This window comes from Osmerus eperlanus, chromosome 8 (genome assembly GCF_963692335.1).
Source record: "Osmerus eperlanus chromosome 8, fOsmEpe2.1, whole genome shotgun sequence".
In the NCBI taxonomy this organism is placed as follows: Eukaryota; Metazoa; Chordata; class Actinopteri; order Osmeriformes; family Osmeridae; genus Osmerus; species Osmerus eperlanus.
In genome coordinates this window covers 1003899-1016826 of record NC_085025.1, presented here as the reverse complement: position 1 = coordinate 1016826, position 12928 = coordinate 1003899, and the positions used below count along the sequence as shown (strand labels likewise).

Here is a 12928-nt window from a genome sequence, read left to right as displayed (position 1 = left end):
AGACAAGAAGGCAGAGGGAGAAAACACATACAGGAAATGGCCCAGGCCAGAATCAAACGCGGTATTAAAGATCCTGTAAAGTGGAATTGAAAATTAGTTTCATCACACCACAGAAGAATGTGTTGTTAACTACACATCCGAATTCGAATGAAAAAAACACCACCGACAAGCATGTTAAATTAGGCTTTGAAATCGTGAGAAAATCAGAGGTCTTCTCTGCTTCTCTGCTTGAAACTTAAGTACAGTAAGAAAGTATTTTCTTACTTCCCATCTCTGCACTTGATAGAGATTTTGTACAAAAAGTGATCATAAACATATTAAAACATTTAAGATCATGCATGACAACGTTTTCCTTCATCATGGATAAAAGTAACATGCCTGAGACATTTATAAATCTTTAACGTGAATGACGACTGAAACAGACATCTTAATTGTATGTATGTAGCAATAATACTGTCAATACCATGAAACCAGCTGTCTACGCAACAAGCATGTCAAGTTTGCATGCCATCTTAAATTAATAAATGATGACTATAATTGTTCACAGACACTTTCATGCAAACATACAGAGGGGAACCTCTTGATCTGTCGCCAAACACCCCACTGAGCCACACGCCTCCCATCTCTCCTATATGTCGACCCTGTTAAGTGTTGGAAGTTTCAGGAATCGCTCCAGTACAGATGGTCAATGATGACACAACTCTTAATGTTATTAACGACGTCACTGCAGACGCCTCATCTTAACCGTCTGAAGTAGGTCAGTGTTCATCCCCTCTAACCACTAAGGTGTGATGCTTCTCGTAGCTCGTTGCCACCTGCCGTCAAGGTCGAGGGTGAGATCCAGGAGTCCTTCGAAGGTCAAAGGTTAGTGTCGGTAAACATGGTGTGTTCCTTCCTCACCGTGCTGAACCCTTTGATCGTGTCGACGAACTCCTCGTCCTCCATGAACTGACATGGGGAACAGAACGACCGGAAGATGATCTGGGTCAGTTTGATACTTGATCAGATGCATCATATCCAGTCAAGGACAGAATCCGTTTTTGTATACACTATACAGTATCCATATGTAGTGTGGGATCTTCTCTAACTGTTTATCCTATAAATCATGTTGTATAAAGTTCTGACTTAAATATTATTTTCCAACTGTTTTGTCCAAAGCAACGTAGCCTAGAGGGTCTTCCTTCTAGCTTCATCACTTGAGTAGTATGCAGGTATCCAGGTGCTAGTTAGCTATGTGTGGATAGCAGGTATTCAGGTACTATAGCTATGTGTGGATTGCAGGTATTCAGGTGCTAGCTATGTGTGGATAGCAGGTATTCAGGTGCTAGCTAGCTATGTGTGGATAGCAGGTGTTCAGGTGCTAGCTAGCTATGTGTGGATAGCAGGTATTCAGGTACTAGTTAGCTATGTGTGGATAGCAGGTATTCAGGTGCTAGCTAGCTTTGTGTGGATAGCAGGTATTCAGGTATTATAGCTATGTGTGGATAGCAGGTGTTCAGGTGCTAGCTAGCTTTGTGTGGATAGCAGGTATTCAGGTATTATAGCTATGTGTGGATAGCAGGTGTTCAGGTGCTAGCTAGCTATGTGTGGATAGCAGGTGTATGTGTTTATGTCTCACCATCCCACTGTCATGTCCGTGGACGTGGGGGTCCCACACTTCCTCGTCCTCAGTCAGGGACTTCCTGTCTATCAGCTGGCTCACGCTGCGCCGCAGGGAATTCTGGGAAGGGTCCGGGGGCAGGGCATGGAGAGAGGACACGCTGAAGATCCCCAGGTCTGCCTCCGCAGGTCCGTGTCCTCCCAGCCCCAGCTTGCTGTCCAGTACCCCCTTCACAGGTACACAGAGACGCATAGTTACCAGGTACAGTACCCCCTTCACAGGTACACAGAGACGCATAGTTACCAGGTACAGTACCCCCTTCACAGGTACACAGAGACGCATAGTTACCAGGTACAGTACCCCCTTCACAGGTACACAGAGACGCATAGTTACCAGGTACAGTACCCCCTTCACAGGTACACAGAGACGCATAGTTACCAGGTACAGTACCCCCTTCACAGGTACACAGAGACGCATAGTTACCAGGTACAGTACCCCCTTCACAGGTACACAGAGACGCATAGTTACCAGGTACAGTACCCCCTTCACAGGTACACAGAGACGCATAGTTACCAGGTACAGTACCCCCTTCACAGGTACACAGAGACGCATAGTTACCAGGTACAGTACCCCCTTCACAGGTACACAGAGACGCATAGTTACCAGGTCCAGTACCCCCTTCACAGGTACACAGAGACGCATAGTTACCAGGTACAGTACTCCCTTCACAGGTACACAGAGACGCATAGTTACCAGGTACAGTACTCCCTTCACAGGTACACAGAGACGCATAGTTACCAGGTACAGTACTCCCTTCACAGGTACACAGAGACGCATAGTTACCAGGTACAGTACCCCCTTCACAGGTACACAGAGACGCATAGTTACCAGGTACAGTACCCCCTTCACAGGTACACAGAGACGCATAGTTACCAGGTACAGTACCCCCTTCACAGGTACACAGAGACGCATAGTTACCAGGTACAGTACCCCCTTCACAGGTACACAGAGACGCATAGTTACCAGGTACAGTACCCCCTTCACAGGTACACAGTTACACAGAGCCGCTTAGTTACCAGGTACATTTTTACAGCCACATTGTAGCTATTCATTCAGCAGAAGCTGTCATCCAAAAGCAATGTAAAAACAGTAAAACAGTGCAAGTATTAAGTCCAGCAGAAGATCAAGGATCAGATGTTCTAACAATATTTCAGTGGTCAGTCAAGGAACGGTCTGTGTTTACAAGTAGGTGTGTGTCTCACCTCTAGATGCATAGTGAACCCTTTGAGAGTGACACTGTTGGATGCGTTAGTCGTATCAGGCACCGTTTCAAACTGTAAGAAGAGAAGAAGAAGTGTTTGTCAAGCAGCTTGTAAGGTTTTCACATCACAGGTGTGCTTTACAGGTGTGAGGTGCTTCCTCAGGTGGGAGTGAGGGGGTACCACCATGGGGATCCTCTTCTGCAGGGGCAAGGCAGCCAGAGGGGGGCGCTCTCGGGTGAAGGGGGGTTTGTTCAGGGCCTTGTGGAGGATGAGGGCCAGGAGGAGGGCCAGGAGGAGCAGGGCCACACCCGCCATCACACAGATGAACCACAGCTCTCGGTAGAAGAGGGGCGATTCTCCCTGCCCCCCCTCCGCTCGCTCACCCCCTCCCCCGCTGGGAGGAGTGGGCTTTACTGGATCTGGGGAGGGGGGAGGGCAGGAGAGTGGAAGGAGGAGAAGGAAGGTGGAGTGTTGGGAGGTGGGGATAAGGAGAACAGTTATTCATGGAGGAAAGGACCTGTAGATCGACCCTTCAGTGGTAAACTGAGCCAGAGGCCTGGAAGAGACAGACAGGCCCACTTATGTTTCTGTTCTAGATGGTTCTGTGTCGGTCCACACATGCTGTTATCAGTAAACGCCTCAGATCTCTTTCTTTCCTCCTTTTTCTGTCGACTGTGGGTCTCATGCAGGTGAAAGGGACAAGTCAACACTCCTTTCTTTGAAAGGTGATCAGACACACGCAGCAGAGATAACCGTGTAACTGGAGACACGCACGTTAGAGTGGCCTACTTTCTACCAGCCCTCATCCACTCTCATCCCTCTCTCCAAACAGGGCAGTACAGTCTCCCTCATTCTCTCATCCTCTTATACCTCTCCAGCTCTCACATTGTTTCATCACTGATCTGTTGGAGGGATTCAAGACCAAGATGTTGAGACAGGAACAGGAAGTTGAGGGAAAGGAACAGGAAGTTGAGGGACAGGAGGAGGATGTTGAGTGGCAGGAAGAGGATGTTGGTACTCACCAGTGCTGGTGTCCGTGGTGCAGGTGGTCTTGGGGGCATCGACACCCCCTCACCGTAGCGTGCATGTGGCCAGGAGGGCGAGGCCTGTGGGGGTGAGGATCACACTTGTCGCCTCATCAATATTTCACCGTGTCGCTTACCCTGGCTGACACACTCCACGCAGCGCTCCAGAGAGCAGTCGTCCAAAACACAACGTCCGAGAAAGGCAAGTAGAACAACAGCTAAGCGACCCAGCTGTCCCTGGCCTTCTGGAAGCTCCCAGGATGTGTGTGTGTGTGTAGGACACGGAGAGAGAGAGAGAGAGAGAGAGAGAGAGAGGGGGAGCGAAAGATGCAGGTCTCGTCTGCTGACGCTGGTTGTGTGTCCTCCTAACCTCAAATATTTCCCATCAAGCCCTGCTTCCCCCAAGGAGCGTCATGGCAACTGGCAGGTGTCGGGTGTCAGTTTACCTGAGCAGGTGTGCCTGCAGCCATCTAAGTATTGTGTGTGCGTGTGTACTTTTGATCTAGACAGTAAGATCAGAAATACAACTACCATCAGATTAAATCTTTAGTTTTATGTCAAAATGTATTCACTTAGTAGACACATTTTTTTACATTCATTAATGCAAGCAGTGTTAATAGGTTCTGTGCTTGGAAAAAACCCACCAGTCTTTAGAAAACCACAGCAAACACATACACTTGGGGAATCACCTGTGTGTCAACTATTTATCTGACCCATGAGGTCATCACAAATGGCCGTAGCAGCATGCAGTATTGCGCATTAAGTGGTGTGCCAGATATCCAATGAACAAGCTGTTGGTGTCTCCTCACAAGATCTTCAAATTAAATTTGATCTATTGTCCCTTTTACAAATAATGTTACAGAAGGCTTCATAGATGCCCACAGATCAGCAGCTATATCCAACATAAACAAACTCCCCAAAAGCTCATTGAGAAAAAAGGTAAGAAACCTTGCGAGGAGCAGTTCAGTGAGGGTTCCCCTCTTCCAGAGACGATCAGAGACACAGAGAGGTGCAGACCAGAGGCTGGAGACAATTATGCAGTAAGAATAAAAATAAGTCAAAATTGTCTTATGACTAGATAGATACTGCTTCACTCATCTTCAACTGCATCTATAACATCTTCCATCCTGAGAGAGGATGGTTACTCCACACTGACCTCCCTGTGTGAGGAGACTATTACATGATTACTTTACATCCTGGATGACCAGGACTCAGGGTGATTCAGAGAGCAGTAGGTCTGCGTGGCACGAGCAGGAGAGAGTCTCAGGGGGATTCAGGACCAGTCTCTGGTTCTCCAGGCTTCCGTCCAACAACGAGCTAGTACTGACATGTGTTCATCCTCTTCATCTTGTTCATCCTCTTCCATCTTCTCCTCCATCATCAGTGTCCTGTCATCATCATCACCCACCTCTCATTCTGCAGAAAAAGGGTTAGGGTTAGTACTTTAATTCATACTTTAATACAAAAATGTATTAAAGTATGAATGGAGGACCCCATTCAGTCTAATATTCCTACTCACCTACTTGTAGATTAACTCCATCCTCCACTCCTTCATTGTCGCAAATTTATAAATGGCCTTGTCATACAAATGCCCACTAGCTTTTAGTTTTTTCAGTAATTTAGATTCCATCGATATTTTGGCCAAACAGGACAGTCGCTCTTCACTTGTAGTGTTTATTAAGTATGTTTTTAGTCTTTTAAGGCAAGAAAATGACCTCTCAGGAGAAACACTTGTAACTGGGATGGTAAGTACCAACTGTAAGAGTTTACAAACTTCGGGCAAGGCATTGCAGAGGTCATCCTTCATCAGCAGTTGCAGAAGCTCCTGTGGCGCCTCATGTAGGGTAGAGTCTTCATACAAAACTTGCAGCTCATTCTTTAGCCTTGGTTCATCAAAAAATGGATAAACTTCAACCAAAGCAACGATCTCCTTAAATGGAAACGTATTTGAAAGTTTTGTGAAGCGTGCATGATCAAGAATATGAAAGAAACTGAGTTTCTTCATGTCAGTGAACCTCTCTTCCAACTGATAAACAATTGCATCCAGAATTTCAAAGTACATTCGCCTATATGAACCATGAAAGTCAGTCTCACTGTCCCCGTTAAATCCGTGCTCCAAGTCATCCCAAGTGTGACGGAATCTCTTGTGTCTGTTGTCTTCGTGTGATAAAGAGTCGACATTGCTTTCGTAGAAGCCCTGAAATTTTGTCTCAGTTCTTAACCCTTGTGTTATCTTCGGGTCATTCTGACCCATCAGTCATTGTGACCCACCGTCGTATTGCGACAAATTTACCTCCTACAAAAACAAAGTGAAGCATTTTCTTTTAACTGTTGGGCTGTCTCAGACCCCCCACATTGCAATGGTTAAAATAAAATTATTTTTATTTGTTTTTGTATTGGGTAAAATTGGGTAAACACAACGGTGGTTCGTTATGAACCTTTGGGTCATGTGACCTGAAGGCAGCACAAGGGTTAAGGCTCTCAGAGAATTCAGGGTGGCATCAATTTGGTCAAACGACCGACTCAGATCTAGGGATTTTGACTGGAGGACCTGAAACAGCGCTTCAGTGTGAGTCAGTTCGGTTAACTGACACTTGTCAGTGTCAGTGGTATCATCAACCTGGACTGCGAAGAAAGGGGCAGCATTCAATTCAGAGTCTATCTCGTCCTGTATGACAGAAGCAATGCTGTCAATTATGTCATTTTGGATTGATTTCGACATACCGCGGACCACTGTTGCACTGCCCAAATGTTCTGCCAAGTCACTGTCAAATTCTGCCAATAAATGAACAAGTTCTACAAAATTTCCCTTGTTAGAACTGGATGCAGATTCATTACGTCCTTGAAAATAGAGCTCTTGCGTTCCGAGATAAATAACAGCATCCATAAGTTTTTTCAAGATCTCGCGGTTTTTTGTTACTTGGTCGTTACGAAGTTTGGCTGACAATACAGCAGCTTGACTGGGGGCCTGGTCAATCCGGACTTTCCCAAAAAGTTTCAGCTTTATTGTAGATGATATATGACTTTTTGATTTGTCATGTCTATCTATTCCCCTCGATAGATTTTTGAGATCGTTGAATCCATCTTTCACCCATGGAATACCAGAGTCCCGTTTAAACAGTAGACAAGGCCAGCAAAAAAATCGGTTCAACACAGAAGATCCAGTAATCCATTCGTTTTTGCTGTAGACATCACGACAGAAAGTTCTACGACAAGTACTCCGTCCTCCCTGTTGTGTAATACTACATTCTGGAGTTGGTCGCCCAGCATTTTTTATTTCTAATTGCTGATCTAATAGTAGATTTCTAAAATTATTTTGTAATAAATAATCCACGCTAGCGATAGCAGCCATGTTGGTTTGCTGCTCTCTCATAACCAATGGCATGGCTAGGATTGGGAGATCAATGCTTATTGATTATTTATGCGGAAGGAGGCACAATTCAATTCTCCTCCCTTCTACCTTTTTCAAGGTATACAAATGACGTTGCAATATTTGAACATCCATTCTGATTGATCAATTTAGTAACGAGAGACTAGCCTCTGGCACTGCGTGCAATACACTCACATAATCTGGCCGTATGAAACCGCCTGCGTCTCTTGGAAAATGAAAACATTTATAATAAATCTATACATAGACTATAATTTTCATCGTCAAGGTATGAACAATTTTGTAAGAAAATGATTTAATCAAGTCATTGCCTCCTGAGGAGCCGCTCCTGACTCATGGTTTGTTTCCAGGATGAAGATTTGGACGAAACTTCAGAAGTAAAAAAACCCCAAAAAAACTCGACATTGAGAATCCTTGTCACAGATTTAATCAAATACATACAAAATTGAAATTGTCTTACATCAAAATAAAATATAATGCATGTCTAGCAACAAATGGAAAATACACATAAAATGTAAGACTGTAGGTCTCACGGCGCGGGCTCTACAGGAGGAAGTGACGTAGCTGCTGTTGTCACTGTCCCGGAGTGTTGCTTCAACCTCTGGCTCTCTTTAGCACTTTCTACAGACAAGAAAAATAATATTTGAACATATAGTACACAAAGTATACTGACACTAGTATGTTTTACACAAAAAACTATCCTTAGACATTCAGATTTTTAAAATTATATCGTTGAATACACAATCCTATTGCAATGCTTGGTTAAACCAGTTATATTAAATGTAGCTCTATAAACGGAAGTAAGCCCACTAAAGTGACTGTTGAAGCCCAAATCAAACGTTTGTGTGTGTTTTGTTTAAAACGTTCAGTTAAACATGGTTGTCTTTTCTAGGTAAACTGTCCATTAGACCTTGGCCACCGCTGCCACGTGCTGAGCCTTGATGGTCGCGGTTTTCCCCTCGAAAGCTCGCGCCCTCGCCTCCTCCGCGAGACTGTGCAGGAACAGCAGCACGCCCAGCTCCACCTGAAAGCGACATACGACCATGGTCACTCAGTAAAATAATCCCCCAAAAGGTACTTGCGTTTATGACGTTGATTAACGTTTGGATTAACGCTATTTTTCTGTCTGCATATCAACAACACTACTGAGACATGTAGATGGAGGGTAAGGACGAACGTTGACGTTGTTTAAAAAGTTCAGCTTCTAGCAACTTACCATTGCATCTGCTGCGGTGCCAACACGAATATGAGATTTTTTCTTCATTAAAGACTTTAATTTGCTCCTTGGTGCCCTTTTCACCATGTTGACGACCTCAGATTAGCTCTTTCAAACAGAACAAAGACAGCTTTGTTTATGTTTTTCAATTTCCCGCCTATTTACTACCGGCGCATGATATGACGTCAGTAATGCAGACACAGAGCCGGATGAAAAGCTTTAGCGCCCTCGTGAGTTTTCTTAATGTCTGGTTTCTAAACTCGATTATCATAAATCCTCTCTCGATTCGAATTTATCCTGATGCAAATTACTTGCAAAAGTCTGATTTGTAGGACTCTATCAGCACCAAGGGTTCTAAAAAAGATAGTGTCGTCAGGATTCCATGACAGAAGGAATCCAAGATCATAATATGAGTGAAGTAAATTAGTGACACACCCATATGACAAAAGACAAGCAAACATGTAATATTTGGACAAAGATAACTTGACCTTATAAGCAAAACATTAATATTTGAAATGCTCTTGTGTTTTAATCAAAGTAAAAAGAATTGTACAAATAACAAATTGTATTCTTTAAAAGTGAGAAACCAGTCCAGAGAGAAAGAGAGTCAGTGATTTAAAGCCCTCGTGACAGCTGTGACAGTCCTTATAAAGGGCTGAACAACTCTGACTTGATTTCATGGTTAAGTCTCCCTGAGGTAGGATCACTGTCCAGAAATGAAAAATATGACATATCAAATCAGGTTAGAAACATATGACATATCAAGACAGGAAGTACATTAGAGCTGAGGTATTACCATCGCCTGGTTTAACACAACATGTACAGGGGGGATTTGAACCTATAACTGTTTGATCTCCAGTCAAATGCTCTACCACTGAGCTATACCCATCCCCCAAGACCAAAAACAATTATAAAAGAAGATGTGGTTAAGCTATTCAGCTGTTATTGATATTATGTTTCCTCTGTTTCATCAACATATTCTCAACAACAACAATACTGTATCTGGTAGGTCCTGCGCTGCTGGACAACCCCAAGAGCAGATTTCAGTCTGGCACGAAGACAGTCCTCCTACAACATAAACACTTTGTTGTTGAATTGTACAACCGTACAACAATTACATAGTATGTGCATGTGTTCATGTGTGTTGTATGTTTGTGTGTTTCCATGAGAAACACTGAATTTTTATACATGCCCCCATTTAGCAGTTGAAAACACTTTGCAGCACTGGGAAAACAATGTTGCTAAATGTGCCACCGCCAAACAATACTGGACCACAGCTTCCTCTGCATGTGGTGTGTGTGTGATCCTGTACTCACAGTGGTAAACCTGTCCGTGCAGGGCAGGTACTTGTGGGCCATGTGCTCAGATATTTGGCTGGCTGGCGCCAGGACGTGGAGGTGGAGGTGAGGGATGGAGATGTAGGGAGGCCAGTGGAATCCCATCCTGAGAGGACAGGAAACGCATCACACACACAGGAAACACATAACACACACAGTACTGCACAAAAGTATTGGGCACAAATAAAAACAACAAAAAGTTAAGGAAAAATGCTTTAACCCTTGTGTTATCTTCGGGTCATTGTGACCCCCCACGCGTTGCAACAACTTTACCTCATACAAAAATAAAGTGAAGCATTTTCTTTTAACTGTCGGGCTGTCTCACACCCCTTACAGCGCGAAGGTTAAAAGAAAATGCTTTTTATTTGTTTTTGTATTGGGTAAAGTTGTCGCATCACAACGATGGGTCGTTGTGAGCCGAAGGCAGCACAAGGGTTAAAATGATTCAATGAAAGACTAAACAAAATATTTCTCAACCCTGTACTTTTATACAGCCATGTACATTACATGTACATGTACATAGCCACATTATGACTCCAACTTAAATATTCACTTGATCATATTTTCATAAACAAAATCTTTCTGGTAATTTTACTTCTATATTCATTTTGGGGCTTCCTCAAACAACCAGTTATCCTCAAATGAAGATGTGTCATACCTGACGTCCTTCGGGTCGGTTACATTGTTGTCCTTCAGAACACACCTGCCCATCTCAGCCATTCTCTCTACTGCAACACAGAACACGCAACTGTTGTTCCACAACCCCTGCGTTTTACTAGTCCTGCTCCTGCACAATGTATATGGATTAAGCCACGGCAGCGTATTGCTGCCACTCCAGAAAAAGAAAAACGGATCAGTATCACATTATAACGTGATATGTTTCTTGTTATAACAAGATGTTCATCATGTTATAACAAGTTATTTTCACGTTATAACGTGATACAAACTAACGTGAAAATAACTTGTTATAACATGATGAACATCTTGTGTGGGGGGGGGGATCTGAATTTTACTTTTCGAATTTGAGCCACTGAATTTACAAACCTTGAATTTTTGGATCAGATTTTTTTTAAGAGGTGAATTCAAAACCAACAAATTCGGTGGTGTTATTAAGTATTCAATTCCATTTAAAATACAAAACATTGTCACTGATTTGCTTCCATAAATGTATTCTGTCTTTACCGAGATCCACGTGCTCCTCCGTGCAGAGAGAGCGACAGCTGACAATGTGAAGTCTCGTCACGACCAGGTAGTGATGCGGAGCAGCAGGGATAATGTCGCGAAAACAGACAAGTTCTGCATCCTGTAAAGAGATTTTAGGACAAGGTGCAGACAGGAAAATGTGATAAAATGTTGGAAAAATAGCCAAGCCCTTGTAAATAATGAAAATGTTTATAGGAGTTCGAAGGGGATGAAATTCCAAACTTCACAAGTTACTAAACATTCATTACGTCACATCTGACAGCGTCCAAATGAAAGCAAAAGACTAACACAATCATATTTATATAAAAGTGTGTCCAGGTTATGTAGTAGGCTACCGGTTTACGTTAACCGGTAAAACGTAATGCGTCATGACAACAGTGCGGGCCAAAGACCAACCTTTTTAAGAATTTCTGTGCTTTCATTTATGCCGTTGGCGATCATACAAAAAACGCAGTCGTCGTCGTTAAAATCATCATTTTCGTCATAATCCGTATGTTGTTGTTCACTGTAGACGATGGTGTCTTGTTGGACCGGTATCGAGTCGTCCTCCATATAGCCTACAACCCATAGGCTGTATATATATATTTTTTTTATGTAATCAAATGTAGCCCACTAATTTATTACATAGCCTACAGTTCTCAATGACAGGCTTGTGTCAAACACGACGAAACTGTTGGAGGCTAAATGGCAGTGGTAGAAAACTCCGTAGCCTACTCCCTCAATCCCGCCCATCATGACCACATTAACCCACACGGAACTATGTTTCAGTTATAGGAAGGAGACGGGAAGTTTTTCATAAAGCAGCATCAACAACATCTTCTGAGTTGCAGGGGAAAACCTTGCCCGGGGCGCCAAATGTAGGACCGCCAATGGTCAGAGTTGATGGTAACTGAGTAACTTGAGCACCCCTAAAAAGGTTCTAAAATCGCCACTGATGCAGCCCATACACGGATATTCATATAGAAATATTATATAACCCAAATATGGCCTAAGAGTTTAATAGAGAATTCTTTTATTCATATCTTTACTAGTGAACGCTGTCTTTTTAAACATATTGAACGGACCATAAGAGGACAAATGTTTTATTAATTCATAGGCCATTTGTACAGTATAGCCTAACTTTAGTGAAGTATTAAATGTGGAATAATTAATATATTGACAGTGATGTTGCATACAACATGACGGGTTTGACTTCACAGGGAAATAACACATAGGGAACATTCACAGTTAGCGAGACAACACTCAACATGTACAGAGGAATCACTGATCACGTCAACGCGACGGCTGCGGTTCTATCACGAGGATTCAGAGCGGCGCACTAAGCCTGATGTAGAACCAGTTATTCATGCTGGCAGAACGGCCCTGAAAGTAGTGCGTGCCGGTAAATACTTAACAGAAGCGGAGAAGGCGGATAAAGCGACATTCTCCCACATCATCTCACTTTCTCTTTTTCATCAGGACTAAATGGAAATGCATGATCAGGTTAACAACTGGCTTGAATAGAATGGTACATAAGACCACCAGGGACAGGCTTGAATAGAATGATACATAAGACCACCAGGGACAGGCTTGAATAGAATGGTACATAAGACCACCAGGGTCTAGTTCCCTACTCACAGTTCATAACGAGAAAAACAACAAAAAACAGGCAGTTGAAAGAGCTTCATGAAATGTTTTTAACTAAATTACAGTGCAAATGGTCTTCCGTCAGGATGAAAGGGATAAGATCTCTGTTAAATAACTATTATAAACAAAGATAGGGAACAATTGGTGTGAAGGAGACACTAATACTGCAGTCTTTTCTGTCTTCAATGCTTGTAAAATTGGACTTAATCACCCTTACAAACCACAATCCCATCTTAAACCAAGCAAAACAGAAAAAACGAAACGCACAAAC

The 12928-nt window shown here is 43.2% G+C and overlaps 3 protein-coding genes across 3 annotated transcripts; all 3 read right to left on the bottom strand.

Moving 5' to 3' along the window:
- Positions 1-36: 36 nt before the first annotated feature.
- Positions 37-4201, bottom strand: si:ch211-57i17.5 (usherin). Its single transcript, XM_062467639.1, has 5 exons — positions 3885-4201; positions 3046-3281; positions 2863-2934; positions 1619-1828; positions 37-948 (listed from the first exon to the last, which is right to left on the bottom strand). The coding sequence occupies exons 2-5, from the start codon at positions 3175-3177 to the stop codon at positions 859-861; spliced, it is 504 nt and encodes a 167-aa protein (XP_062323623.1). The 5' UTR covers positions 3178-3281; positions 3885-4201; the 3' UTR covers positions 37-858.
- A 3484-nt stretch (positions 4202-7685) lies between these two features.
- On the bottom strand, positions 7686-8676 carry cenpw (centromere protein W). Its single transcript, XM_062468485.1, has 3 exons — positions 8492-8676; positions 8186-8299; positions 7686-7896 (listed from the first exon to the last, which is right to left on the bottom strand). The coding sequence occupies exons 1-3, from the start codon at positions 8576-8578 to the stop codon at positions 7870-7872; spliced, it is 228 nt and encodes a 75-aa protein (XP_062324469.1). The 5' UTR covers positions 8579-8676; the 3' UTR covers positions 7686-7869.
- A 294-nt stretch (positions 8677-8970) lies between these two features.
- LOC134025447 (adenosine 5'-monophosphoramidase HINT3-like) lies at positions 8971-11730 on the bottom strand. Its single transcript, XM_062468484.1, has 5 exons — positions 11428-11730; positions 11011-11131; positions 10487-10556; positions 9808-9934; positions 8971-9559 (listed from the first exon to the last, which is right to left on the bottom strand). Exons 1-5 carry the CDS (start codon positions 11581-11583, stop codon positions 9473-9475), a joined length of 561 nt encoding a protein of 186 aa, XP_062324468.1. The 5' UTR covers positions 11584-11730; the 3' UTR covers positions 8971-9472.
- Positions 11731-12928: the final 1198 nt, after the last annotated feature.

Coding starts and splice junctions, on each gene's coding strand:
- si:ch211-57i17.5 (XM_062467639.1), bottom strand. CDS start 3,177: ATGGCGGGTGTGGCCCTGCTCCTCCTGGCCCTCCTCCTGGCCCTCATC. Junction 2,935..3,045: donor TGCAGAAGAGGATCCCCATG/GTGGTACCCCCT, acceptor CTCTTCTTACAG/TTTGAAACGGTGCCTGATAC. Junction 949..1,618: donor ACGGACATGACAGTGGGATG/GTGAGACATAAA, acceptor TCCCCATGTCAG/TTCATGGAGGACGAGGAGTT.
- cenpw (XM_062468485.1), bottom strand. CDS start 8,578: ATGGTGAAAAGGGCACCAAGGAGCAAATTAAAGTCTTTAATGAAGAAA. Junction 8,300..8,491: donor GCACCGCAGCAGATGCAATG/GTAAGTTGCTAG, acceptor TGTCGCTTTCAG/GTGGAGCTGGGCGTGCTGCT. Junction 7,897..8,185: donor ACGTGGCAGCGGTGGCCAAG/GTCTAATGGACA, acceptor TCTTGTCTGTAG/AAAGTGCTAAAGAGAGCCAG.
- LOC134025447 (XM_062468484.1), bottom strand. CDS start 11,583: ATGGAGGACGACTCGATACCGGTCCAACAAGACACCATCGTCTACAGT. Junction 9,935..10,486: donor ACCGACCCGAAGGACGTCAG/GTATGACACATC, acceptor CTGTCCTCTCAG/GATGGGATTCCACTGGCCTC. Junction 9,560..9,807: donor GCACGGACAGGTTTACCACT/GTGAGTACAGGA, acceptor TTTATGTTGTAG/GAGGACTGTCTTCGTGCCAG.